We start from the raw sequence: 25,816 nt of genomic DNA, 5'->3' as shown, positions 1-25,816 counted from the left end.
CATGTACACCACACACACGCACACACACACACACACACACACAGTCAGGCTGTGTTCAATAGGTTTTGATCGTCTCTCTATGTCAAACTAGTACATTCCTTATTAACCGACTTTCCTATTTTCTCTCCTCCTCTCTCTTTTCTTTCCTCTCACCCCATCTTTTTCTCGTCTCTCCGTACCATTTTTTCACTCTTTGTCCCATTCATCTTTTCCTCTCTCATCCTTCCCCTCTCTCATCTCCCCCACCCTGCTTCTCTTCTATTCCCCTCCCCTGCTCTCTTTCACACTCCTCCTCTCTTCCCCTCCTCCTTCTCTGTCAGGGTGAAGATCTGCCTGAATAATTTCTTCCCCCTGGACCTGCTCTGCTCTTTAATTCATGAGAGAAGGGTGGAGAGAGAGAGAAAGCGAGGATACGCGAGAGACAGAGCGAGAGACAGAGCAAGACAGAGATAGATAGAGAGAGAGAGAGAGAGAGAGAGAGAGAGAGAGAGAGAGAGAGAGAGAGAGAGAGACACTTGGCCTATACATTTGTTTTTTATATTTTACATTGTTGTGTTATTTGTTAGTATGTTAGTTAGTATGAGTTCGTGTGTGTGTGTGTGTGTGTGTGTGTGTGTGTGTGTGTGTATGTGTGTGTGTGTGTGTGTCTGTGTGCTCATGTGGGCCTGTTCATGTGTGGCATGTGTGTGTGTGTGTGCATGGCCTGTGTGCTCATGTGGGCCTGTTTATGTTTGGCATGTGTGTGTGTGTGTGTGTTTGTGTGTGTGTGTTTGTGTGTTTGTATGTGTGTGTGTGTGTGTGTGTATGTGTGTGTGTGTGTGTGTGTGAGTGTGTGTGTGTGTGTGCAAGAGAGTGTGAAAATTGCTTTTGATGGAGACTGTGACATAGTTTCTGTATGAGAGAGAGTTTACAGAAGTATAAAAGCTGAGACGGTTGTTGTGGATCTGGTGTGTGATTGTCTGTGTGTGCTCTTGTCCATGTGTGTCTATGCATAGTTATGTATATTGTACACCATTGTGTTTGTGCTTATGGCTGTGATCTTCTTCAACCACCAGGAGTGTATTTTTAACTCTGAGATCAAATAGGCTCACATGTCTACGATAACAAAATCCTCTGAATGAACACTAAGCTCCATTCAGAATTAACCTTCTTAAAATTCAACTCATCCATCTTCCTTTCAACATCTACAAGCATTTTTTATTTCCTTTCAGAACTTAATTATTTGGCTTCCAACATTTTGAAAACCGTGATCTTTTGGTGTCCTACTTTAAATCATTGGCATAATCAGCTTCCATTTTTCTTGCATGATGTGACTTCCAAGTCATAACGGTTGGTTAAAACCTGGATATGATGAGCAATAGTTATCAAGTATCTACTGCTAATTTTTTAAGGTAATTCTGGCCTAATCTTCCCGGATGAAGGTGAATCTCTTTGACAGAGGTATGCCACCATAAAAAAACGCAACAAAAGCGATGCAACAATGCTCAAGCTTATTGCATGCTGAATGTTGTTTATGTATGATCATATGATAACAATTTGATAACAAAATAATTTAATTAATTACTCAATTAGGCCTAAACATTTTGCGCATTTGAGTTAAAAGTAAGTAATACCTTTTTTTTTTATAAAAATATCTACAAAATGTATATTATTGTAAAATCAAACAAACAATTACACTTTGGTTAATGATGATTTGACCTAATTTAAAAATATGATTTGACAAGACATATCAATACAAAGACCTCCACATTCACTCCAAAAAATGTTACGTGTCCATTTGAAATAAGCTGCCTATTTGAAGAAAGATATTTGCAAGAAACTTTTTCTATTGACTCCATGTCTCTATCTCTCCATCTGATAATGACCCCGCTAGGGTCAACAGACACTTAAACTGATTCATTCAATAGGATACTCTGCATCCAAGAATGCCACACTTTACCCAATGAACAAATGCTCTTATACTCTAAAAGGACATCCGATTATGTCTTATTACGGACGGACAGTCCGATAGACAGACAGACAGACTGACAGACAGAAAGAAAGACAGACAGACAGACACACAGACGGAGAGACAGAGAGACAGACAGACAGACTGACTGACTGACCCACAGACCGACACACAGACAGACGGACAGACAGACAGACAGACAGACGGACAGACACACACACATACACACAGACAGACAGACGCACAGAAAGACAGACAGACAGACAGGCAGGCTAACATGTGTTTCCATCCAGTGTGAGGGGGGCTGCCCTCGTGGGCCACCTGCCTGCTAATGGATCTGTATAGGACAGCTCCTGGAACATATAGCTCCCTGGTGGGGGATTGTCGGTGCCCTTTTCTTTATCCTGATCTCATGCAGCCGCTTGATAGGCCCAGCTGACAGCCAATGACCTACTCAGCAGTCAGCTGTGCCGTCAACATTCTGGAGTTTGTCCTTGGATCAGAGTGAGCCAGGGCCAATGCCAGACTGCCTAGGGATGGTTTCGGACCGTTGTTAGCAGATAGCATCTGGACAAGAACTGCTCACATATGTGAGGTTGAGGCAGCCATTAGAGTGTGTTGAACTGTTTCTACTCCATCTGAGTGTCCGTGTGAGTGGTATAGTTGGAAGAATGTGTTGGAAGATGTGTATTGGTGCATGCCTGTACCTGTGTGTGTGTGTGTGTGTGTGTGTGTGTGTGTGTGTGTGTGTGTGAGAGTGTGTGTGTTTGTGTGTGTGTGTGGGCGTGTGTGTCTTCTGTGCATGTGGGTTGGCGTGTGTGTGTGTGTTTGTGTGTGAGTGCATGTGGGTGTGCGTGTGTGCTTTGGGAGATGTGTCTAATTTAACACTAGCTATATCTATATATAAATATCTATGTATAGATATATCTAGTGTTTATATGTGCCTGTGTATGGGGGTAGGCGTGTGTACGTCTCTCTGTATGTGTGTATCTATCTTCATGTATGTGTAGATATAGATATAGCAGTCATCTTATAGGTGGGTTATATGTGCATGTGTTGGCGTGTGTGTGTCGATGTGTGTGTGTATGTGTGTGCATGTGTGCGTGTGTGTTTGTGTGTGTGTGCATGCTTTATGTGCGTGACATTGATGCCCTCTATGTGTGGCAGGGCAGCGAGCAGATCGATGTTTGCATGAATATGAAGAAGGTTGTTACTGGAATAAAGGGTTTCGCCTGCTATAGAATAATACAATGATTTATTACACTGCTTTCTTACACACGTACCGCATGCGCACACACACACACACAAACACCCAGGCAGGCACACACACACAATCACGCGCGCACACACACACACACCCACACATGCATACACACATAAGCATGCACACAAACACACGCACACACACACACACACACACACACACACACACACACACAAACCTACAAACACACACACACACACAGGCATAAACACAAAAACTTGCATACACACAAACACACACCGCATGCACACACACACGACACACACATACAAACCCAGGCAAGCACACACAAAAACACACATACACACACACACGCTCACGCACACACATACCCACATAGGCATGCACACACAGGAATGTACAAAAACACAAACACACACATACAAACCCAGGCAAGCACACACACACACACACACGCACACACACATACTCACCCACACAACCACACAGGCACACACACACAGTCATGCACACAACCACACACACACATACACACACACGCACGCACGCACGCACACAGACACACACACACACACACACACACACACACACACACACACACACACACAGACGTGAAGTGCAGTAGAAGAATGGAGAGGAGACATTAGAGAGAAACTGAGACAGCCAAAAAGTTTTCTTTTTTATCTCACTTGGCAACAGAAACCCTTTTTATAGTTTTTAAACATTGTCTACAGTCATCCAGCTGGGTTGCTATGGACACAACGTCCAAACAGAAAGCAGCTAGGTTAGGCAGTGGGTGCAATGCATGACGAACGTGTCACAATTCGTCAAATGCAACAAGAAAATTAAACAGACCGATTGGCAGCGTTAATAATTTTGGCACTGTTAATGCTACTGCTACTTAGGGGGGAAATTGCAGGATTGACAATGACAGCGATATTTTTGTTACGAAGCGGGTAAATGCTGTCTATTGCCCTTAGAATCAAGGCTCATAACAGCTAATTTATACTGAAGTCAAGTGAGTGCAAGTGAGCACCCAATAGAGACAGGCGTCGCACCCATTTTGTGTTTTCCAGAGCTACAGGGTTACTGTGCCACACACACATTCAACAGTTCATGACCAGATAACAAATAAGAGCACTAAAGCTTTGAATAAAAGCTTTTGCAGAGTTTTTATCCAGTCCGAAGTCAAAGCAGATATTTTCTGACTATATATGGATATTGGTATCGTATGAGTTTATAAATATTCATGTATACTATATCACCATCGTTATTATTATTACTAATATCATCATTACTACTATTATTTTTGCTTTTGTTCATAATGAATGAATAATACATAACTAAATATGAATTGAAATGCATGTTTATGTTGTTATTCATTCATATTTGTAACTATGTATAGTTAATGGGTTATTATTGGTGTTATCATTATTTAAACATCCAGGAATGCAAATTATATCACAAAGCTATTACCAGTAATGGCACCTATAGCAATAAATATGTAATAATAAATAAACCTGTAGTAATAAAGATGCTCAAACGGTATCGTCAGCTTTCCTCAGCTCTACTTGCACTTAGTGCGACCTGGTGGACATTCAGTTCTACTACAACACAAAACCCAGAGGGGCTGCAAATTCTCTCAGAAAAGATTGAACTATTCCCGTTGTGGGAAGTTAATTGGGTGACCATGGTCTCTAAAACAAGACGTTCTGGTCTCATATTGTCCCAGTGTAGAGTTGATGTTAAAATAAGTAATACTAATCTAACCTCGAGCGTCGCACCGGTGTTCTGCCAATCCTCTCTATCAAATCGTGCTACCTAGTGGTTCTGCGCATGCGCGTGCAGGACAGTGGCGTGAAATACCCATACTGTACCATACGCTACCAAACACATAAAGTAGCGTATTTGATCTGCAGACCAATCAATCAGCCTATATTTTACGATGCTGCCACCACAGAATCACGTTATTTTACACCACTAGGCCTACTCCATGTTCACTCCATGTCTCCATAAGAAAATGGGGAGCATATTTTGATACTGTATATTAAATTATTTATTGGATATTTCAGGGGTACATTATGTGTATTTAACACCACTACTACAGCACGGATCAATATTGTCGACCACTAAATATGGTGTGTTCCAGATTCCTCGGACGCCAGCATTCCGGGTCGGAAGTCGGTTAATCTCCCAGTTTTCTTGCGGCATTTCTCGGAGGCACGACTCCTTTTTCTCTTCATCTCTGGAAAATCTGAGCGTAAACCGAGAGCAGTGATGACGCTCTCAAAAAAGAGGATGCGCCCGTGAAGAGATGTATTTTCTTTGTGTTTGTACCACGCTGGTCATTTTAATGTCGTTCTTAAAGGCAATTACACACTTGATTACATTGCTACTTTATTCCGGTCACCAATTTATGCATTGCACGGTCTTGCTGTGCGTGCAATACAATGTAAAGTTGTGTTGTTTGTTTTCGAGCTGGTTTGCTAAAGAGGCTAATGTAGCTAACAATAAACAACGACTAGCCAATTTCATGCCACAATCTCAAAGTCGAACGGGAACGCTAGTGCTCCGAGACCTGAAATGACGTCATCGTACAACTCGGTAGGCTGGTGTCCGAGGCATCTGGATCACACCGCAGGAAGACCGGTAAATGTGACGTCCGTGAGACTCGGCGGCGGCGAAGCAAAAAAAAACAAAACGTGATGACGTCACACAACAGCAGCAGGCTCGCTGTAGTCACATGTGGCCTCGGCGGTCCCGGACGACGAGTGGTGGTGCTAGCGAATTGGCCCTGCCGAGTGGAGCTGGCTTCACAGAAAACAAACGACACATTGATAAAAATATCACATATAGCATAGCCTTCTAATCAACCCCTTTGGCAAACCATGCCCCCAAAGAAACCCGCCCCGGCGGGCGCGAATAAAAAGACCCAAGAGAAGAAAAAGGAAAAGATAATCGAGGTAAAGCCCAGTGTGTAGCACGTTGCTGCTAGCAGCGGTGGAGAGGGTGCAGGACGGGCTGGAGCTAACCCGCTCCCCATATGGGCTGCTAGCATTACAGCTAATGGACTCACTCGCACATGTTTTAACAGCCGTCTGTCCGTCCTTTACATGTCTTGTTAATCTCCAGGCCCATCATTCGGTTGTGTTCCGTGTTACGATGTGAAAGCCCTCTCTATGGCCACTGGCCATGGTCCATTCAGTGAGCTAACTTTAGCCGTTAGCTCGTGGCTCTCCGGACGCTGGCCTGGTTGATTGAGGGCCCAGTAATGTGTGTGTTAACTAACCTAACACTCTTAAGACACCGGTGAGGGGAAGTAAGCAGGCCAAATTACATTGTGTTGGTGTTATATGGCGTCATGTGTTACTATGTAGGCCTGAGTGCTATAAACAGCCGGGCCAGGTGGCTTCCAGGGCCTTACTGGGTTTGATCAGCACCGGTGTCGTGGATTCTGATTTAAATCCAATCCCCTAAAGCTATTATAAAATAGTGGCAACGGCTACCGTTACTTTTTGGTGCTGGCGTCACTTCGCAAAGGCGATCGATGATGCTTCACAACTTTTCACAGTTGCTGGGTCAGGATGTTTTAGTTTGATCTTAAGTTAAGTTTCGATCTTATTTATCCTCTTCTACCGATGCCTACCTATTTGATAAGCATTCCTCTCAGTTGGGTCAACCACAACGCTATACATTGATGTAAACGGCAAAATTAATCCGTAAGCTTGACAACGTAAACTTGACAACTCATTAATTAGTGAAATTAGAAGAAAGGCAGGTAAAGCAAGGAGAACCTTTGTATGAAATAAATCCCTGAGAAAAATGTTCTGATGGAATTAATAACGACAATAAACATGTGTACTAACAATGACCAGGCCAGGTCATTGATGGGACACCTGTAGAGATTTCGTTTTTCATATACCCCCCCACCCGTAAACCTCTACCCTGGCGAAAATGGCCTGCTCATCAGAATGCATCTTTGGTCCTTGTTTGGCAATACTCAGTTCTCTAAAAAACATTTTAATAGGACTGAAGAGATTTGTAGTATTTTAAGTTCCAAAATAAACATATTTATATTGTAACTTTAGTCTAACTATTCACTAATGCGTAGAAGTCTGACACCTGTGAGACAATCTTTGATTTTCAATGGGCACAGACCAATATGCATCTATATAGAGTTGGATAGACCTTAAACCGATTCGAGCATCAAAACGGTTGACACATCTGTAGTCAACAAAATAAAATATAGGTAGACTGAAATTTGACCAGTAGATGGAATGTAGTAAATTAAATCTGCATGTTTTCTCAAATCATTTGAACGGGCCACAGTGCACTCTACTTGGTAGCCTGAATATCACGGAAGGAAGTCAGTGAGTCCTGGGTCTACTCATGGTCCGAGCCCGATTCGGTTATGGCAGAGCATCCATGTAATGCGGGTGAAAGCCAAACAGTGAAAAGACCTGATTTTGCTGAACTCTGCATTGTCTACGCGAGGACAACGTGTTGATTGCGGGGGTACTTTACCTATTAAAAGAAACACATTGAGTGTGGACATTAGTGGCGCAAAGTTCTGATCTTTTTTGGACTCAGATCTTCGGATCTCGTTCATTCAAATCGTAAGGGAGCCAGATGCATATGCCAGACAAAATAAAGCATGAGCTTGGTCTGGTTCTGAGGCTACTATAACTGAGGCGAATGAAAACTTTATTTTGCCACGTCTCTTACGGGGAGCTCTGTGGCAGTTTTAAACCACAATCCTCCACTAATGGCAAATATTTTCACGATTGAGTAAACCATGACCAAAAAAGCTATTAGTATATAGTTAATATTATAACTAACATTCCACTGCTTCTATACTTCCAAAATGGAAGCAGACATTGTGATGGGACTTCGCAATAAAGCCTATAGGCCTGTTTGAGAAAAGGTATTAAATCATTGTAGCCAAACTGCCAAGGTCAAGTTGTCCATTTTATTGGATCACCTTGATACATTGATAAGAACTTATTTGTATGACCGAATTTAGGATAAAAGGGGCTCTTTTCTGGTCCTAACGTCTGGACTTTTTGTTTTTTTCTTTTTTTATTACAGGACAAGACATTTGGTTTAAAAAACAAGAAGGGTGCAAAACAGCAGAAGTTCATCAAGACTGTCGTACATCAGGTCAAATCTGGGCCGACAGGTCTCAAGGTGAGTACAGGAGGTTCCCTTTTAGTTGAGTAAGCAAATTTTATTAAGTTAATTATTCTTGGGCTCAAAACACATTTACTGCATATTTGTGCAGATTATTTGTCCACAAGTCCACAGTAGTAGATAATTGGGGTTTCTGATGATGACCTAAATTAAGTAAAATGCCTGATTTTTAAAGTACTTTGTGTGTCTCATAAGCCTGAAGGAGAAAAGGGCAGTAAGAAGGCAGATAAGAAAAAAGAGCTTGATGAACTGAACGAGCTCTTCAAACCAGTGGTCGCTCAACAGAAAGTCGCAAAAGGTAACAGTAATGTACTCTCTATATGATGTAATCTGTCTGTCTGACTCCTACACTATTAAAGTGAAAAAGAGCTTTGCAGATGCAAAGACATGGTTATATTTGTGTTGTTAAGATGAAACGTAGTCTAATAAATGGGTAATAGAGCTAAAATACATTTTACCATGCTGGTCAACAATTTTAATCATGTTTTAAATGTGTTGAATCATCAATGCAGCTGTGGTCAGCAACATACACCCTTTTCCCTCTGCTGCAAAAGTACATTTTCCCCACAGGAAGGAAGAATTCTGGATAACACAAGCTCATGTAGTAGCGTCTCATGCCATCATCACAGCATCCTCCTCAAACATGAGAATTGAAATAGACATCTGGTTGTGAAACGCTGTTGACATGGTTTAGCTTGACAGGTGAGAAGATCCTCCTCATTGTGTTGCTTTCTGCAGGTGTGGACCCCAAGTCGGTGCTCTGTGCGTTCTTCAAGCAGGGCCAGTGCACCAAGGGGGATAAATGTAAGTTCAGCCACGACCTCACGCTGGAGAGGAAGTGTGAGAAGAGGAGTCTCTACGTGGACGAGAGGGACGATGACCTCGAGAAAGGTCAGTGCAGATCCTACCCATGATCCTCTCGTTGTTATGCATCAGGGTTTTAAAGGCTCTTCCAGTTAACAGTGTGTTGATAACATTTACTCTCTCTTAAGACACCATGGACAAATGGGATGAGACCAAACTGGAGGAGGTGGTCAACAAAAAGCACGGGGAGGCTGAGAAGAAAAACTCTGCCAAAACACAGATCGTAAGTGGGCCCAGTAGGGGTAGGATCATGTGGCGTTAAAGGAGAAATCTGGTGTAAAATGGATCTGGGATATGTTTAGTATGATAACGAGTTGGAATGTTCGTTTGGGAAAAAAACGTGTAAAGACGCATTAAGTTAGCTGTTTTTAGCCGATTCTACCGAAACGCTATAAACCTGGAACGATGGGGGCATGTGTAATGGTAAAAACTAAATCGCTATTTTAAACCACTTAAAAGGCTAGAAGTAGCCCGACACTTCTTTGGCAGTATAAGGGTCTTAACATATAAAACGAGGCATTGATAACTTTGTAAGTGTACAGATTGTTTATTAAAAAGGACATTTTATACAGGGGCTACTTCTAGCCATTTAAGTGGTTTAAAATAGTCATTTAGTTTTCTTACCATAACACATGCCATATTATATGGCTTCCCTTTTAGCGCAAAGGCTGCACACAGCTTAAGAGGTGGTATATATAGTTAAGACACAAGAACAAAGGCAAATTCACCTTTTCTGGCTTCAACAAGCTCCTCAGTGGCATGACAACTTTGTATGCAGTGCTAATTACATGCTGAGAAGGTGAACTAGTAGTACATATATAAAGATATCTACCTTGTTTTTCGGCATTAAGGGAAAGCGGTTTGCCTTCCACCCTGTGAGTGGGTCACTGCCCATCTAGTGCATCTTCTTACGGGTAGGCCGTTACTGCTGCCTTTGCCTGATGTTGTGTGTCTCTTAAAATAATTATAATTAAATATGATGTTTGAATTAGGGCTGCAACTAATGCAATTAGTTATTTTATGAAATTAGGCTATTACAAATGTTTCTTAATAAAAAAAGAAACATTTGTAATAACCTCATCTTCATTCAAAAACGGAAAATAACTTCAAATTCACATTGCAGACTGAATGTAAAAACACCAGGTTATTGCTCCAATGTCCGGAACTATTAAAAGTAATATTAAATGATAAAAAAACATAACTGGGATAACAAAAAAAACCCATACAATGTATGATATTCATTTATATAGATACAGTATATAAAGGATGTCCATGGTTAACCGGTCAACCGATAAGATCTTTAACCGGTAAATACTAACGGTTAAAAATAAATTAAATCATCTTAATTTCTCTCAGATGACAGATCGTTAATTTTTATTGATATTGATACCATTTTCGAGACTCCTTGAAATAGAACTTGGATTATTGCTTCAATGCTGATAAGGTGATCATAGTTCAAGATAGGACGTTAAACAGGTCATAATTCCAACTTTACTATCTATTTTATATTGCTGGGAAAACAAGTTTTCGCCAAAATCTAATTTTTCTTTTTGTGTTGCATTTGAACACATCAAATCATATTACTGAGCCGACCTGAACACATCACGTTTGCAACTTTTTTTTAAGCTAACTAGCTCTATATCCTGCCGATTTTAACATGGATTTAAAAACTGGATTACTATTTTTAACTGACGGGACTTTCTACACCGTCCGGTTGTGTGATTACTACCGCTGCTTTGAATGACTGTTGATGCACGCGGTGCCGACTCCGAGCCCATCTGCACACCGTCTGCAGCAGCAGCAGCTGACAGAGTTTTCGGTTGGACTAGACAGATACTGAGTTGAAGGAGTTTTTTTCAACCCAAAGACAGTGAAGGTACAACACTTTTATATAGGCCTACAGTCCAGTGTTAAGATATGACCAAAATACAAGCTGTGGTTGCTCACACTAAAGCTCGCTGTGGGCGTGCATGAACCATGAACCAACCTGTCGGCGGCTGGATGTAAACAGTGCCGTGCCTACGAGTGATGTATTAATCGCGCGACTCAACGAATCGATGACCAAATTTGTTTCCAACGCTTTTAGTAATCGATTTTATCGATTTTGTTGTTGCAGCCCTAGTTTGAATCCTCTGATGTCTACGTTGGTGCAGAGCGCGCACATATTGCTAGTTTAATTCTTTCAATTCCAGCCAGAAACACCGTGATTGAGCGTGATTTTTCCAAGGCTGGATTTGTGGCCCAATAGAGAGATCTATATCTTTTTTTTTAATGAAAGTTGTGTATTTTGGCCGATGTCCGTCAAATTGATGTGTCCAATTATTAAGTCTTTATATTCACCATTCTTTTGTTTACCGCTTTAAAACGGCTGTAGCAGGCAATACTGAACTGGTTTTAAAATGTATTATCTTCATTTCACATTTTGCTAAATATCATCGCTCACCGCAGTTGATCACTGAAACCTGACCGATATCAGATGTTTCCACTGGGCTTGGTTATTATAGGTTATACGGTTTCAGGTCGGGTCTTGTGTAGCTGGGTCGGGTTGTGAGCTATTTGAGGTTATGGTATTGCGTGGGGCGGAGTTATAATCAGACCCTTGCAGTACTCTGCCACACACCGACGTCATGAAATAGAAAAATAAACATAATTTTATAAAAAATGGTTAATATAATAACCCAAAAATGTGTCTAACTCAACGACAAGAGGCATACATGGCTAGGGTCATGTATGACTAGGGAGCACCAAAACCCGGTTCCAGTAGGGCACCGGTTTCGTCGTAGACGGTAGTACCAAGATCGAATAAGAACGCACATTTCGGTGCCTCATAACGATGCCTGAGTTTTTTTAACACACCCTGCACCGCCCCCATGGTGTTGCCGCGTCAACTTGTGTTAGTGCTGGGTGAATTTGATTAAACAACGTTTGGAATGCTGCGCAACACTGTTTCATACGGGACCCTTTTAAATGTTGCGCTTCTAAACACGCATGGTAGGACTACGACTGCGACTTTCTTTATAGGTCCATGACTGCGAGGCGTGGTATTTCAGGCCAACTGGTAAAAGAGTGTCACGGCTTTCAAACATATAAACCATAAAGCCTATGGGCGCCTCGGGACGGACTTGTCAACGCGCTGCGGCATCACTTACTTGATGTTGTTTTGATTAAAGATCGGCAGGTTGTAGTAGGTGCGTGCGTGAATGAAGGAACGTGTGTTGCGAGCGTACGTGATTTCAAAGTAACAAACAAGGACACTCAAAGCCGATGCATGCATCCAAAACTATGTTCAAAACCAAATAAACAAATCCAAAACAGAGTCGCTTATTCGCCTCAAATACTTTCTTTTCTTTTCAAAACGTGGGAATTAATACGGTGCGGTACCGAGCGGTTGAAAACAATGTTGGCGTCTCCTGTGGCTGCCTTGCGCACCTACGTTATATTACTTAATATGACTGGCAGTAATGTTTCAAACACCACCATGCACGCAAGTGTAAACGCGAGCAGCATAGCTGCGTGCTTGCCTGCTTTCAGTGAGTAATATTTGTAATTACATTTTTTACTTTAAAAAAATATATTTATCAGTCACAGCAGCCTGTCCTCTTCAGGTAAGTCGAGTAATTTAATACCAGTCATAAATCAAGTAGGCTAGCAAACCCCATTGCCATTCAACAGCTTGTGTGACAACGGGTGCTATGTCCTAAACTTCAACTCAGTGTCCGCTGACTTTCTGCTTAATGTGAAACTCATAACAAGTCGTGCTTGTATGCAAGTGTGTGCGGTTTCTTTATTTTAAGTACCGGGCCGAGAACCATTTTAGCACCGGAACCGTTTAAAATATACCGAGTAGGCACCGGTATCGGGTAAAACCCAAACGATACCCAACCCTATACATGACTGGATGAAAATAAATCATAGGACCAATAATTTCAAAACAAAAATCAAACAGTTGGCAGTTAGTCTGTCTAGCTATTTATAAAACAAACCTTCATTTTTTGTTCACTTATTACTTTGCAGGTTTGCAAGCACTTCCTGGACGCCATAGAAGGCAACAAGTATGGCTGGTTCTGGTCGTGTCCAGGGGGGGAGAGCTGTATATACCGGCACGCTCTGCCGGCCGGCTTTGTGCTGAAGAAGGACAAGAAGAAGGACGAGGAGGAGGAGGAGAAGATCTCGCTGGAAGAGCTGATTGAGAACGAGGTGAGGCTGGCTAGTGATTATTTGTAGCCTTCAGCATACAACACAAATGAAGGCAAGTCATCAGTTAATGTCAATGGGTAATGGAAACATGCAATTATTCTAATAGCGGTGCTTTTAATATGATCTCTCATAGCGTGCAGCACTGGGTCCTAATGTCACCCGTATCACCTTGGACACGTTCCTGGCCTGGAAGAAAAGGAAGAGGCAGGATAAGGTTGGAAGGCTTCTTTCATCCCTGTTATGTATTTCTGGAATTAGGTTGCTTTTAACTTGTATCCGCACTAACCTCTCCCGTCATAATTACAAATTCTATGCAAAGTCAATGTGTGATTCAATAAACATTGTTTTCTACATTGTAATGTTTGAGTTCTGACTCACTAGTGTTCTGTTTGACTTCCAGGTGGAGAGAGACATGGAGGACATGGAGAAGAAGAGGGCTGACTTTAAGGCCGGGAGGTCGCTAGGGGTACGACGCCGTCGGATCAATTAGGAACAACAATACAAATCAGAGAAAGGGTCAAAAGTATTTAATAATGATAATGTTATGCTTCAGGTGAGCGGACGCGAAGTGTTTGAATTCCGCCCCGAGCTGGTTGATGACGATGACGAGGAAGCAGACGATACCCGATACGCCAACGACAGTGAGGTTGAAGAGGACGACAACAATGAGGAAGAGGGACAGGTAATAATGAAACCTTCAGCCAGGGAAGAGGCACTCTGCACACTTGCTGTCTGCTGCGGTGTAGCTCAGGGCCAAGACTGGGCTTTAGTTGTATCCGATGGTCAACTTTGGTTTTGATTGCTGGTCATACTGCACGTGTCATCCGTTTCTGCTCTGGAGGATGCTTTGTTTGTGTAATACATATGATCAAATCTTCTTAGGTTTCTTAAGTTCATAAGCATGATTAAGGCTTTTTACAGGAAATATGGGATTACACTTCAAATCAAATACACAATTCCTAATGGGCATAATCACTTTATTGATTATCAAAGGTTTTGATGAATTGTGATAATTTGTTTCCCAGTTGTAACTTTATATATTCTGAACCTGAGGGCAAAGTTGTATAGCAATTCAAACTATCATTGATTCCACAGGCATAGCGTTAACACATATAGCGATGTCAGGTGTTTGTAACAATTGTTTTGATAAAAATGTGTTCTATACAAGGTGGATGCTACAGAGTTCAAGGACATAGACCTATCCCGCTTCGTTCCTACTGAGGTGGATAACTGTATTGGCATCACCGTGGCAACCATGGACCGCTTCACAACCAGGCATAAGACTAAACCTGCGGCCACTGACGACGGTGAGACTAATCGAATGACCTTAGATTTATTGTCTCACTGTACATCCTCCTGGTGGAGATGTATTCGGTGGTTCACTTACCGAAGCCACTGCCACTGTTGGAAGTATTAACAGATAGGTTTGGAAGGTATTTATACACAATGAAATATACACAGGAACACGTAAAGGGGCTGTTATTGTGGTTTGGTTGGATCCCATGCATTGTATGGCTACGTATGTTTGATTGAATTATGCAGTTTGAAAGGGCTGTGAACATGTCCTCATTGGTGTCCCTCTCTGCCCACAGAGGCCCACCTGAACGGCGCGTGTGGAGGAGCAGAGGCCAACGGGCTGGCTGAGGGCGACGATGAGGAAGAGTGCGACGAGGAAGAGGAGGTGCCCGTGGACGAGAACCTGTTCACAGGGGAAGACCTGGAAGATCTGGACGAGGAGCTGAACACACTGGAGCTCGAAGACTAACAGGGATGGGGAAGGGAAACAGGACAGGTGTGGACAGATGTTTGGGGGTCGGCTCATGGGAAGAAGAGATGGATGCATGGTGGAGGAGGAGGGAGAAGTTCCGATCGCATGGGACTGACTGACGGGGACAGGTGCACAATGACCACATTGTATCACTATACGGACTGACTTAATTGAGGATAACAATTGGACTGACCGGGTACAGACAGGAAGTTAGTAAGGAGTGCCACCACATGCACTTGACAATGTTCCAGTAATTTTAAATTCAGAGACTCCAATAAAGCCTGATTGTATGATGACATCACATCCCGTCTCGGCCCTGTCTTTGTTTCCCAGCAGCTGGTCTCCTGACCCATGTCTCCCAACCCATTACACAACTTGGCTTTATTTCAAAAGTTGGACTGATTGGGGTTTACAAAGGCCAGCCAGCTTATCAAAAAATCGCTCTTGACGGTAGCTTTTAATGATTTTAATTGGACAATTGAAGGTGACTTGAGTTATGTAGTGGATGTGCTTTACTACTTGTTAACAAGCCACTCCCAGGATGTAATGAATATTGACACTTTGTTTGAATTCTATTTTTGAAAATAGGAATAAAGCTTTAAAAATAATTGGAAATGTTAAACTGATTCTTAAATGTTCACTATTTAATTTCTTTTGGAATCCTTGATTAATTGAAGTGCAAACTAAACGATTATCCATGGCATGTAGTGGAACCAATCACAAATGTCACTGTTGACCAGCCCAACATTGTAAATAAGAATTACAAGCTAGAAAAAAAATAAAGATTGTACATTAAACGTGTGGGATTAATTTCAATTTTATTTTAAATTGTTGGCAAACCTTGTTTTCTTCAAAGAGTTCAAGACTTTCAACATGATCAATCTTTGGCTCTGGCACTAGACTTTTCCCTAGATCAAATTCCCCATGTTTCGTATTTGGTATTCATGGTTTGACAAACTGTTTCAAGACTGCTTTACTCAAGCCAATTGCTACATATGTGCTACCCATGTAGGATAGATGTTGAGGTTGATTCAAATTGCAGCACATCACCTGAACACATCTGCAGTGGTGAATATTTTGATAGTACAAGCAGATAGGGCTTAGGACCAGGGCTCATTGTCAATCAGGAAATGCACCTTGACTGCATTATTTGGCTCTACTTATTTATGAAAGTCAGCATTTTCCCACATGAGGATTAAGTGCAAATACCGTTCAGACTGTCATGATATGCAACCCTGGCTCACTCCATTCAGTGCAACTCAGTATGTACTGCATATCTAAAAATAAATTTGTTTTAGCATTTTATTAAATGTATATCATTCATATTGCAGTCATATTCAGTTACGGATCCTCACTGGAGAAAGCCACAGTAAACAAACAGGACTCTCAATATTTGATGTGGGTGGCTGTTTAATGAATACTGGAAGTCTGCATGGAACTGTTCTGTTCAAGTATGTACAACAAAAAATATGACCGGACAAGCAGGTAAGGGTTATGTTTATTTTGCAAGAACATACCTTCAAAACTAAACGAGAAGACTTGTAAAACATTCATCTGAACTAAAATTGAACACATCTCCTAAAATGATGTAATTTAGTGTGTATACACTACACCTTTACAAACAAAGTTTGTAAACTTAAAATCAATCTTTAAAGAAATGGTTATTTCTGAGTAAGTAGCTCTGTGCACCCCCAACTTGATCTGAACATTTGTTATGGATTAATTACTCTGGTAGTGGGGTAAGTCGAGACCCTGTTCTCTTGTCTTCTAGTTCTAATTACATGAGTCTTTGAGCACAACGTGTGAATCGGCTCACAAAAAAAACGTTGGCTTTGGTCACAGATATGTCACAGCCTAGGTGTGACATGACAGGTCACTGGAAATGGTCAGACAGAGGTCAAAGGTCGGGTCAGGAGAAGGTCCAGGTGTCGGTCGGTCAGGTCAGGTGTGTCATTGTGTCATGACAACAGTCTCCTAGGAAACAAGAAGCTACAGAGTTATCAACATATACAACTGGTCCTGACAGAAATTCAACCAACTCAATAGTAGAAGACATATGTGAACATAAGCCATACCAACTTTGGAAGGCGATAATAAAAAGTAAAAGCCTTGTAGTTAGCTCCGTCTAAAGGGCACTCAATATTAGATGATATTTGGCATTGATTATTTGTTGCTTATTTGATCAAAAGGACCTCAAACTTCATTCAACTGCTTATGAATGAGTACACAAATTTGGTCTGTATACTGGAGAATTTATTTACCCACATGGGCCGAAACAAAAAGGGATTCACAATTACCGTTTCTGATTCACTGAAGGTTATTGCCATGTTAATTAAAGGCAAATTCGTAGTTAGTTGCGAGTGTGCAAGTCCGAGTGCAAGGAGGTGATGGCCGGAGTGTGTTGGATACTTACCTCAGGCTGTGAGCTGGAACAGGAGAGTGTCCTAGTAGGTGCGGGGCCGTTTGTGCGACTCCTCTCTGGGGGGGTCGGCCAGCATCACCTTCATCCTCACGCCGTTCACCATGTGGCCGTGGAGCGCCGCCATGGCATCGTCCGCACACTGGGAACACAGTCAGGGCTCAGTCATTTCCAGAACAATGCCCTCTAGCTGCAGCGACCGGCAAGCACCGCTCACCAAACAATACAAACATACAGCTAAACTCAAAGCTTTGATGAAGTGTTTTACTGTGTAGAACACCCAGTACATTATTAAAATGGTGTGCAACTTTCTCCCATCGAGACTGCATGGACATGATGGTGAAGGAATTGCCTGTTTCTTGGTTCTTTGGGCTTGTTACAAGCCAATAAAAGAGGGACATTACATATTTCTTCAAGTCTACACAGTACCCCCTCCTTTTCAGCAGTTTGTGTAAGGGCCTCACCTGTTTGTCAGCATACTTCATGTATCCGACCTTCCTCCCAGGGACCAGATGAACCTCGATTAGAGAGCCGTATCGACTAGAGGCAGAGAGGCATTTTAATTCAGAAATATTACCCAAATTACTTTTGCAAATAAAATTAAAGAAGGGATTCACATTCTGCGTGTTTCGCCTTCTAAGACCTTCACAAATCAATACAGGCAATGAAAAAATAATGAGATAATCGTTGGATTCTTGGCTGCTCCCAGCACTTGTCAGGTGTACAGTTGGTCTGTAAATATGGATGGGGATTTTTAACAGAAATTTAACCGATGCTTTTGTAGTCTAACTGCTTGATTCATAATACAAAGAAATGCATGATTTATGCAAATATACATTTAACTTGATAGTCTTTCCTCTTGGCTAACCGATTGGTTGTTGGAAAGAAAACTCATGACTATTAGTGTGGTTAATTGAGGCATACCGGTTTCAGATTGCCAATTATCTTAACAGGCAATTAGCTTAATGAGCGCTTGCCTGTCATTCACTGTTTAGCCCAGAGGGAGAGTGATGATTGCATCCATGATGAGCTCAGGAAAACCCAAAATACAATGCTACTGGAGCACACTAGATACAGCTACAACATTATGATTATTTTAGTACAACGTTATAGAAGGACACTATGCTGACCTGCATAATTTATCTTAAATTTAAAAACAATAGCCAATAGATCATGATATTTGTCTGTTAAGGATATGTCAAGCTAGAGGCTAAAATATAAATTTTCCATTTAATTTCATCTAGACAAATGAATGGAAGCCATGTTCCTCAATCAAATCAAATGTAAAAAGACGTGGATACTAGAGTAGGGGTCGGCAACTGGCAGCCCGCGGGCCATAACTGGCCTGCCAGACATAATATCTGGCCAGCCAGATTATTCTAAAGTTAGTTGTTTTTTTTTGAATATCGAATATCTATTAGCTTAAATGTAAAGGGCCGGATACAGTGAACTTTTTTTTCCTTTCACAACCGATTTTGAATTTAATTGTATCAAATCCTGCTACTACTTCTGGAAGGTTAGAGACACACAGAGACACGGTCACGCGTAAGCTGCGAGGGGCTGAGCGGGAGTTATGGAAACTATGCAATATTAAATGAAACGGTACCCCCCGATAGGCCTATATACAACAACCATGGCGACCCAACATTACGTATTTTTGTGTGATACTGCACGCAGAAAAAGGCAGGAGCTGTTGACAAAAGTTCACAAAAGTTTTAAGACGCCAAGCTCTGAGACTTTGCTGTTTAACGCAAGTAGAGTCTCTGATGAGGCTACTTCACCTACAGCTCTTCTCACGGTGAGTAGGCTAGGAACGGAGGTTTGTGTGTGTGCGCAGTCAGTCAGCACCCACCATGGTGTGAGTGTGTGTGTGTGTGTGTTTTTTAAGAGTGGTTGGCTGCTTTTTTTAAAAGGTGCACACTTCTGCCCTCTACCCAGCATAAGGCCTTTCTACACTGCAAAGCCGGTTCGGTCGAGGCTTGGCACGGCCGCCGATGTCCCGGTCTTATCTCAAGTTTCCTGTGTAAAACAGAGGGGGTAAAATCCCCCGTTCGTCAAGGCGCAGGCTTTCTTGGTTCACTGGAGAAGGCGGGGCTGCGCACGGAGTCTAGACCTCTTTAGAATAATTTGCATATTCCCAAATGTTTTTATTTCTTTATGAATGAACACACCCGCATGCAAGAATGAGTTCATGTCTGAGTGTAGGCTACAAACGCGATTAACTATTTACAAGTGCAAAAACGCCAACATATTCTTTATTTTGCTGACCACTTTTGGGTTAGGGACGGGTTAGGGTTTTTTATCCTGACCAAAGCCTCGTAAGGACAGTTCCAGCACCATCTTTCAACGTCTTTGTTTAATACGACTGCATCACCTTCTCTCACATGATCAGCAGCTTGCGGATTTCACTTTCTCTCCAGTTACAACTGCTCATGATGATATCGCTGCGTTGTCTCTGTGGAGACAGTGCAGCAACACCTCTACCCAACGTGATCAGGCATGACATTTACGTGATTAGGGCATGCACTTGTTTATATGTACGTCTTTTAAGAGTCATCTAGTGCTTGGTAGGCATATGACTAAGCCAGCTGACGGGCCTCGTCGCAGTTCCAGATGCACTTTCATTAATCGATTCCTTGAACTGGCCTTTGATAATGTTCTGGCCCGCCACCTACTGGCTGGAAAAAAATTGGCCCGAGGCCAAACTTAGTTGCCGACCCCTGCACTAGAGCATTAAATCTAATAAACAAGTTATATGAGGGAGGTTCAGACCACAGCTTAACTACACAATCTATACTTTGTACATCTGTTAATGAAGTAGACACATTAAAAAATGCCAAAAGAATCAAAGGAATATTTACCAAAAGACATCTTCGAGGACATCCATGGACAGAGGGGAGGGGCTGAACACCACGAACAAGCGCTCCTTCACCTTGCTGTCCTGGGGCGCCAGTTTCTTTATAGCGGGCAGAGAGAGGTCCGCCTGGATGCGTGGCGCTGCAGGGGCCCCAGGGAAGCTCTGGAGAGAACACAAAAGACGTACAAATATGTCGACATCCATAAAGCAAATGGTGGAAAGGGACCACAGACACTGTCAAACTATTACTGTAGGTTTTGCATTGAAGGACGATTAAGGGGTTACTCATCCCGGGTTTGAGATGGCAGGACTGGAGGGGTGGGATGGTTTAACAAGGACTTTACACAACTGAGTGTGAAAAGTGCAGATTTTCATCCATCAGCATTAGAGCCACTGAACCATGAATCAAATAACTGTACTTTGACTGAATTTTTGTTGTGGAAAAATGTATCCTTATAATATATACATCAATTAATAATAATCCAATTATATAAAAATGTTGTGACCTTTCCAATTGTTGGTAGTCAATTTAAAACGGCATATGTATACATTTTTCTTTCACTTAAAGATAGCTGAAAGGGGTTAAGTTAGTTAGCATTCCCACTGCTACTGTAACCACCGAGTCCGATACTCAGGCCATGCCAATCTCCTGATTTCTTTATTGTGTCAATATCTTTCGATGTCTTGCATACATATCCACTAATCCCGTAGTGTTAAGCAAATTAGCTTGGCCTTTCCCGCCATGGCTGCCTTCTACCCTGGCCAATCTGTCACTCTCCAGGATGGACACTCCCCTCACCTTTGTTGTTGCTGCTCACGATGTGAACTTTTCCCATAATAATCACGTACACCCATTGTCTCTCTCTTTGAAACTTCTTCAAATACTTTGTGGTCAATAATACCTAAATTTGTTTTCATTGTTATCGATCTTATAAGATCTGCTGTGTCAGAAGCCCATTACAAAATAAGCCGCGTTTCCACCAAATTGACCTGGAGCATTTAGTCCCATGAACTACAATGCAAGGGACTTAAAGCTTCCTTCAGCCCCTTGTTGTCTGAGTTTCCACCAGAGCAGACCATATTCACATATGAAGATCGTATTCTTCGACCTAAAGTTCAGTGCTGCCAGCCCCACTCCCAAGGCTGAACCTTTCGTAAGTCCTACTTGACAAGCAGGGACGTTTTTTAGGGTAAAATAATGTCCCTGGAACTTAATTTAGACCCTGGTTCCTGCGATAGGAATGCACTTAGTTCCGGCCAAAATTTCTTGTTACAGGGTTCCTGTGCTGGAACACCCTGTGCTGGAACCGCGGCTTTGGTTTACTTGCAGCTCCATCGTTTCCTTGAACCTATAGTGAATTACAGTGGGACTGTTACTTACCGTGGCGGTTTTCAGTAACTGGTTGCCAGAGGGACCGTTCCAGAGCGTGGACATCATCTGAGCAGCCACAAACTGCATGGCCATTCTGCCTACAGGGCTTCACATAGAAGAGACGCACACAGACATGAATGGCTACAGATAATAAACACGACAGATCTAAAAAGGTTGTCAGAAAAGTTGTGTGGTACAATCAATTTGTTTGCAAAGAACACATCCATGCATACCTGTTACGATCGTCTCCATCATCGATGAAGGACACCGCCAGCCGGTTGCCGGGGGGATACTCAAATCCACTGAGTTTCTCTTTGGCATAGACCGCCGAGCCGAGATTGTTGTAGCGAATAACAGCGTGACCTGTGAGAGTAGAGAAAAAAAAAAGCTGCATTGGTATTATTGCTATCAAACATTCTGCATGCAGATGAATCAATCCATGTGCAACCGTTAACCTCCCGTCCATTAGGCTGTCACACATGATATCGTTGAGGTCATACGAGGACAAGTGAACACAGCACGGCACTTTGGCTAGTCAGCCTAATAACTCCATAATGACTTTCCCCATCCAATACTTTGTTACTGGATGAGCTCGGGGGGTTGGAGAGTCAGGTCAAGCACTCTGAGGACCGACCTTTGCTGAGGCCGTAGGCGTCTCTCTGCAGCTCGCAGTAGTCCATGCCGGGGATGATGTCGAACAGAGCGTACACCTGCTCCTGGGTGACCGCCGCCCGCGACGACAGCATCAGGCAGCGGGTCATGACATCACTGGAGCGGTAGTCTGCCATTTGGTAGTTGCCAGGGTCAGCTATAACATGGGCAATTGTTTAAATACATTTTAAAATCAGATATTATTTATTTTTGACACCATCACTATCAAAAGGACGCACACACTATTGCAATCGGTTGATCATTCTTAAAACACAAAAGCTACATAAATGTATACACATTTGAATCTACCGCAGTGTTTCCCCCACGTTCACACAGCAGCGGCGCGCCGCCGCTGCTGAATTTTCTCCGCCGCTGCAATAAAAATCCTTCTCCTAATTTTCTTTTTACGTAGCTCCTTTTAGAAAATGTACAGCACGTAACGTCAATTGCGCAGCACGCGGCACATCGTCACGTAACCAACATCAAAGAAAAATACACAGGGAGTGTGGCAGTTGTTGGCAGTAGGCTACCCTACACGGTTCCAAAGTTACATTGATTCTAGCAGTAGCGAGTGAAGCGGAAGATCGAACAAAGAAGGAAAGAGTGAGCCAGACAGAGAGAGAGAGAGACAGAGAGAGAAAGTAAGTTGCTAAAATGTGTCGCTACATGACCACCAGTGTTAAAAACCCTCTGAGCCCAATCATTTTATTGTATCTATAAACCGCAACCTCCGTGCCGTTTTTCCTCTAGTATTGTGTGTGTGTAGGCCTATGTGTGTGTGTGCGTGTTGTCGCTCTTTTTAGGATAGCAACCATGTTTAGTGTTTAAGCATTAGGCAAAAATCTGTAAATAAATTGTGCAAATTATATTTGCGTTGAGGCATTTTTTGTTTAAATATTACTATGCTAAATTATAAAAATCTGTAAATGAAGACACAAAAGGCAAAGTTACAACACCAATAATCCCATCTACAGTAATACACAGGACTGTTTGAATAGGATTTAAGTGCATATTCTCCTCTCAAAGTGCACCAGATTCATGCATTCCAATGTAAAGGGTACAAAAAAATTTCGGCCGGGGGGGCATGTCCCCGGACCCCCTAGAGGGTTCGGGGACCACACCACCGCTGCTGAAAAAAATCCTGCGGGAAACACTGTACCGTCATGCCATAATTGGCTGCACCACCTTTCGACGTGCACAGCAGACTGGAGTAGATCTTTAAATTGGCACCCCCTATATACTGAATCATGAATCGATTTTGAATAGGGTTTGATTTTGATTTAATCTAATCGTGACCCCCATAATTTAAATAGAATCATGACCCCAAGAATCAAAATTTAAAAGTGAGTAACTGAAATATTCTCACCCGTCTCACCGTACTGTATGTAGTGTACTTCACAACATATCATATACCTTGAGATTCTATGTAACAAGAGTAGAACACAAACAAACGAGAAGGAACCCGCTGATGCTTACCTCCCATGGGGGCGAATGGGTAGGGGTTCATGTTGTCGCCCCCGTGTTGGTCAAACCTGGCGCCTCCTCCTCCTCCTCCTCCTCCTCCTCCTCCTCCTCCTCCAGCGTACTCCCCTTCGGCAGAGTTTGTTTTGCTGCGGGGTTCAGCCAGGATGGCCCTGTAACCTGCAAACATGAACACAGCCAACGTTGACCATCATTTATCTCGGAATCGGGCCATCTAAACACTGCATGGCTGTTTACTAAAGGTTGTTTGAAAAACATTGAAGTAAGGCCTAATCCAATAAAAGCTAAATAAAAGCTTTCCATTAGGTATAACGACACCTTTATGTTCATCACTATCCACATTTTAATAGCTTCACTACAATAGTTAAGAATAAACATGGCGAAACATTTTGTGCTTTTTTCAAACCCTCTTACCTCGGTCACAATTTTCTATGGCCATGGCCGCCTGGGATGGCTTGTAGTATCTGACATAGCCCAGACCTTTACTTTCTCCAGTGAACTTATTCTTTATGATGACACAATACTCAATATCGCCATACTCCTAATAGGAGACAGAGAGGCAGGGGGATATGATTATAATCATGTGTAACGCTAACGATGGGAAACTCGTCTCTGTGTTGAAGGTATAGAGAGAAACATGTTTCAGGCTGGGGTGCAGTTACCTTAAAAGTTTCCTTCAGGTCATCTTCCGTGAAGGTTTTAGGGATCATGACGAAGATCCTGGTCAGCTCCTCATCCTCAACGTCCCGGTGTCTTCCAGATGACCTGGACTGGGCAATAAACACCTAAAACACAAAACGTACAACAATAAGTCAAGATGGCTGCAGGTCGTTTTCCCAAGGAAAACAAGTAGATTGTAGAGATTGTCTCTGTATGATTGCAATACATCTAGGATACGACGTAAGTGTTATTGTTCTTGAATAACACATTAGTCCGGGCTCTTCCTGTCGGCACACTGCAGTCTGGGTATACGAGTACATGTTAAGCCGGGCTCTGCCTGTCTGCACACTGCAGTCTGGGTATACGTTAACCCGGTGTTTCAGTTCAACTCGTGACCGTGTTAACCACGACAACAAGCGACGCATTCGGCTGATGGTCACCAGTTAACACGGTCACGAGTTGAACTGAAACACCGGGCTCTGCCTGTCTGCACACTGCAGTCTGGTTATACGGGTACACGTTAACGCGGGCTCGGCCTGTCTGCACACTGCAGTCTTGGTACACGTTAACCCGGCACACTGCAGTCTGCGTATAAGGTCCCAACGTGCACCTTTCTGCCCAGTATCATTACGCAATCATAAATCACGACAATTACCTTTATGGGTTTAGTTCCCTCGATCACGACTTTTCCGTGCATTTCCTCCATGGCCAGGCAGGCCTGGGAGGATTTGGCGAACTTCACATAGGAGACCCCTTTCGACTCCTTGGTCTGCTTGTCCTTCACCACCCACACCGCCTGGATGTCCCCGAACACGGCGAATGTGTCCTTTATCACATCCTCGGACATGGACCGACATGTGACGATGAACAGTCGGCTGTTGGGCGGTTCATCGAGGTTTTCAGTCACCTGCTTTGAAGCGAAGTCCTCCATTTCTGCGGCCTGGTCTGTTTCTCTTCTTCTTCTTCTTCTTCTTCTTCTTCTTCTTCTTCTTCTTCTTTAGGGTTTCACCGCCACCAACTGGACTGGAGTGTGAACGAGAGATATTGCAGCAAATACAAAGGAAAAAAATAAATAATAACAATACTAAAATAAAAAATAAAATAAATAATGAAATAAAATAAAACAAACAAACAAAAACTAGATTCTTGCTGCTACATCTATTTCCCTAAGGAACTTAATAAT

General features: G+C 42.5%; 2 protein-coding genes across 3 annotated transcripts; one reads left to right on the top strand and one right to left on the bottom strand.

Annotated features, from left to right (window-relative positions):
* The first annotated feature begins 5,907 nt into the window (after positions 1-5,907).
* zc3h15 (zinc finger CCCH-type containing 15) lies at positions 5,908-15,954 on the top strand. The gene is made up of 11 exons (XM_079730711.1): positions 5,908-6,136; positions 8,262-8,360; positions 8,559-8,661; positions 9,102-9,254; positions 9,356-9,450; positions 13,242-13,424; positions 13,558-13,638; positions 13,825-13,890; positions 13,978-14,106; positions 14,593-14,731; positions 15,017-15,954. Exons 1-11 carry the CDS (start codon positions 6,062-6,064, stop codon positions 15,187-15,189), a joined length of 1,296 nt encoding a protein of 431 aa, XP_079586837.1. The 5' UTR covers positions 5,908-6,061; the 3' UTR covers positions 15,190-15,954.
* A 648-nt stretch (positions 15,955-16,602) lies between these two features.
* rbm45 (RNA binding motif protein 45) lies at positions 16,603-25,581 on the bottom strand. Of its 2 annotated transcripts, XM_079758694.1 has the most exons (11): positions 25,289-25,581; positions 24,636-24,758; positions 24,388-24,514; positions 23,968-24,132; positions 22,475-22,648; positions 22,074-22,203; positions 21,850-21,946; positions 20,473-20,630; positions 18,076-18,151; positions 17,606-17,753; positions 16,606-17,166 (listed from the first exon to the last, which is right to left on the bottom strand). In XM_079758694.1, the coding sequence occupies exons 1-10, from the start codon at positions 25,562-25,564 to the stop codon at positions 17,637-17,639; spliced, it is 1,443 nt and encodes a 480-aa protein (XP_079614820.1). In that variant the 5' UTR covers positions 25,565-25,581; the 3' UTR covers positions 16,606-17,166; positions 17,606-17,636. The 2 variants fall into 2 exon arrangements, with proteins under 2 accessions (XP_079614819.1, XP_079614820.1); XM_079758693.1 differs by having other exon boundaries at positions 16,603-17,753.
* Between the last annotated feature and the right edge of the window lie 235 nt (positions 25,582-25,816).

Source organism: Pollachius pollachius (genome assembly GCF_949987615.1).
Source record: "Pollachius pollachius genome assembly, chromosome: 2".
NCBI classification, from domain to species: domain Eukaryota; kingdom Metazoa; phylum Chordata; class Actinopteri; order Gadiformes; family Gadidae; genus Pollachius; species Pollachius pollachius.
The sequence above is the reverse complement of the archived record's forward strand: the minus strand, read 5'-3'. Positions and strand labels throughout refer to the sequence as shown.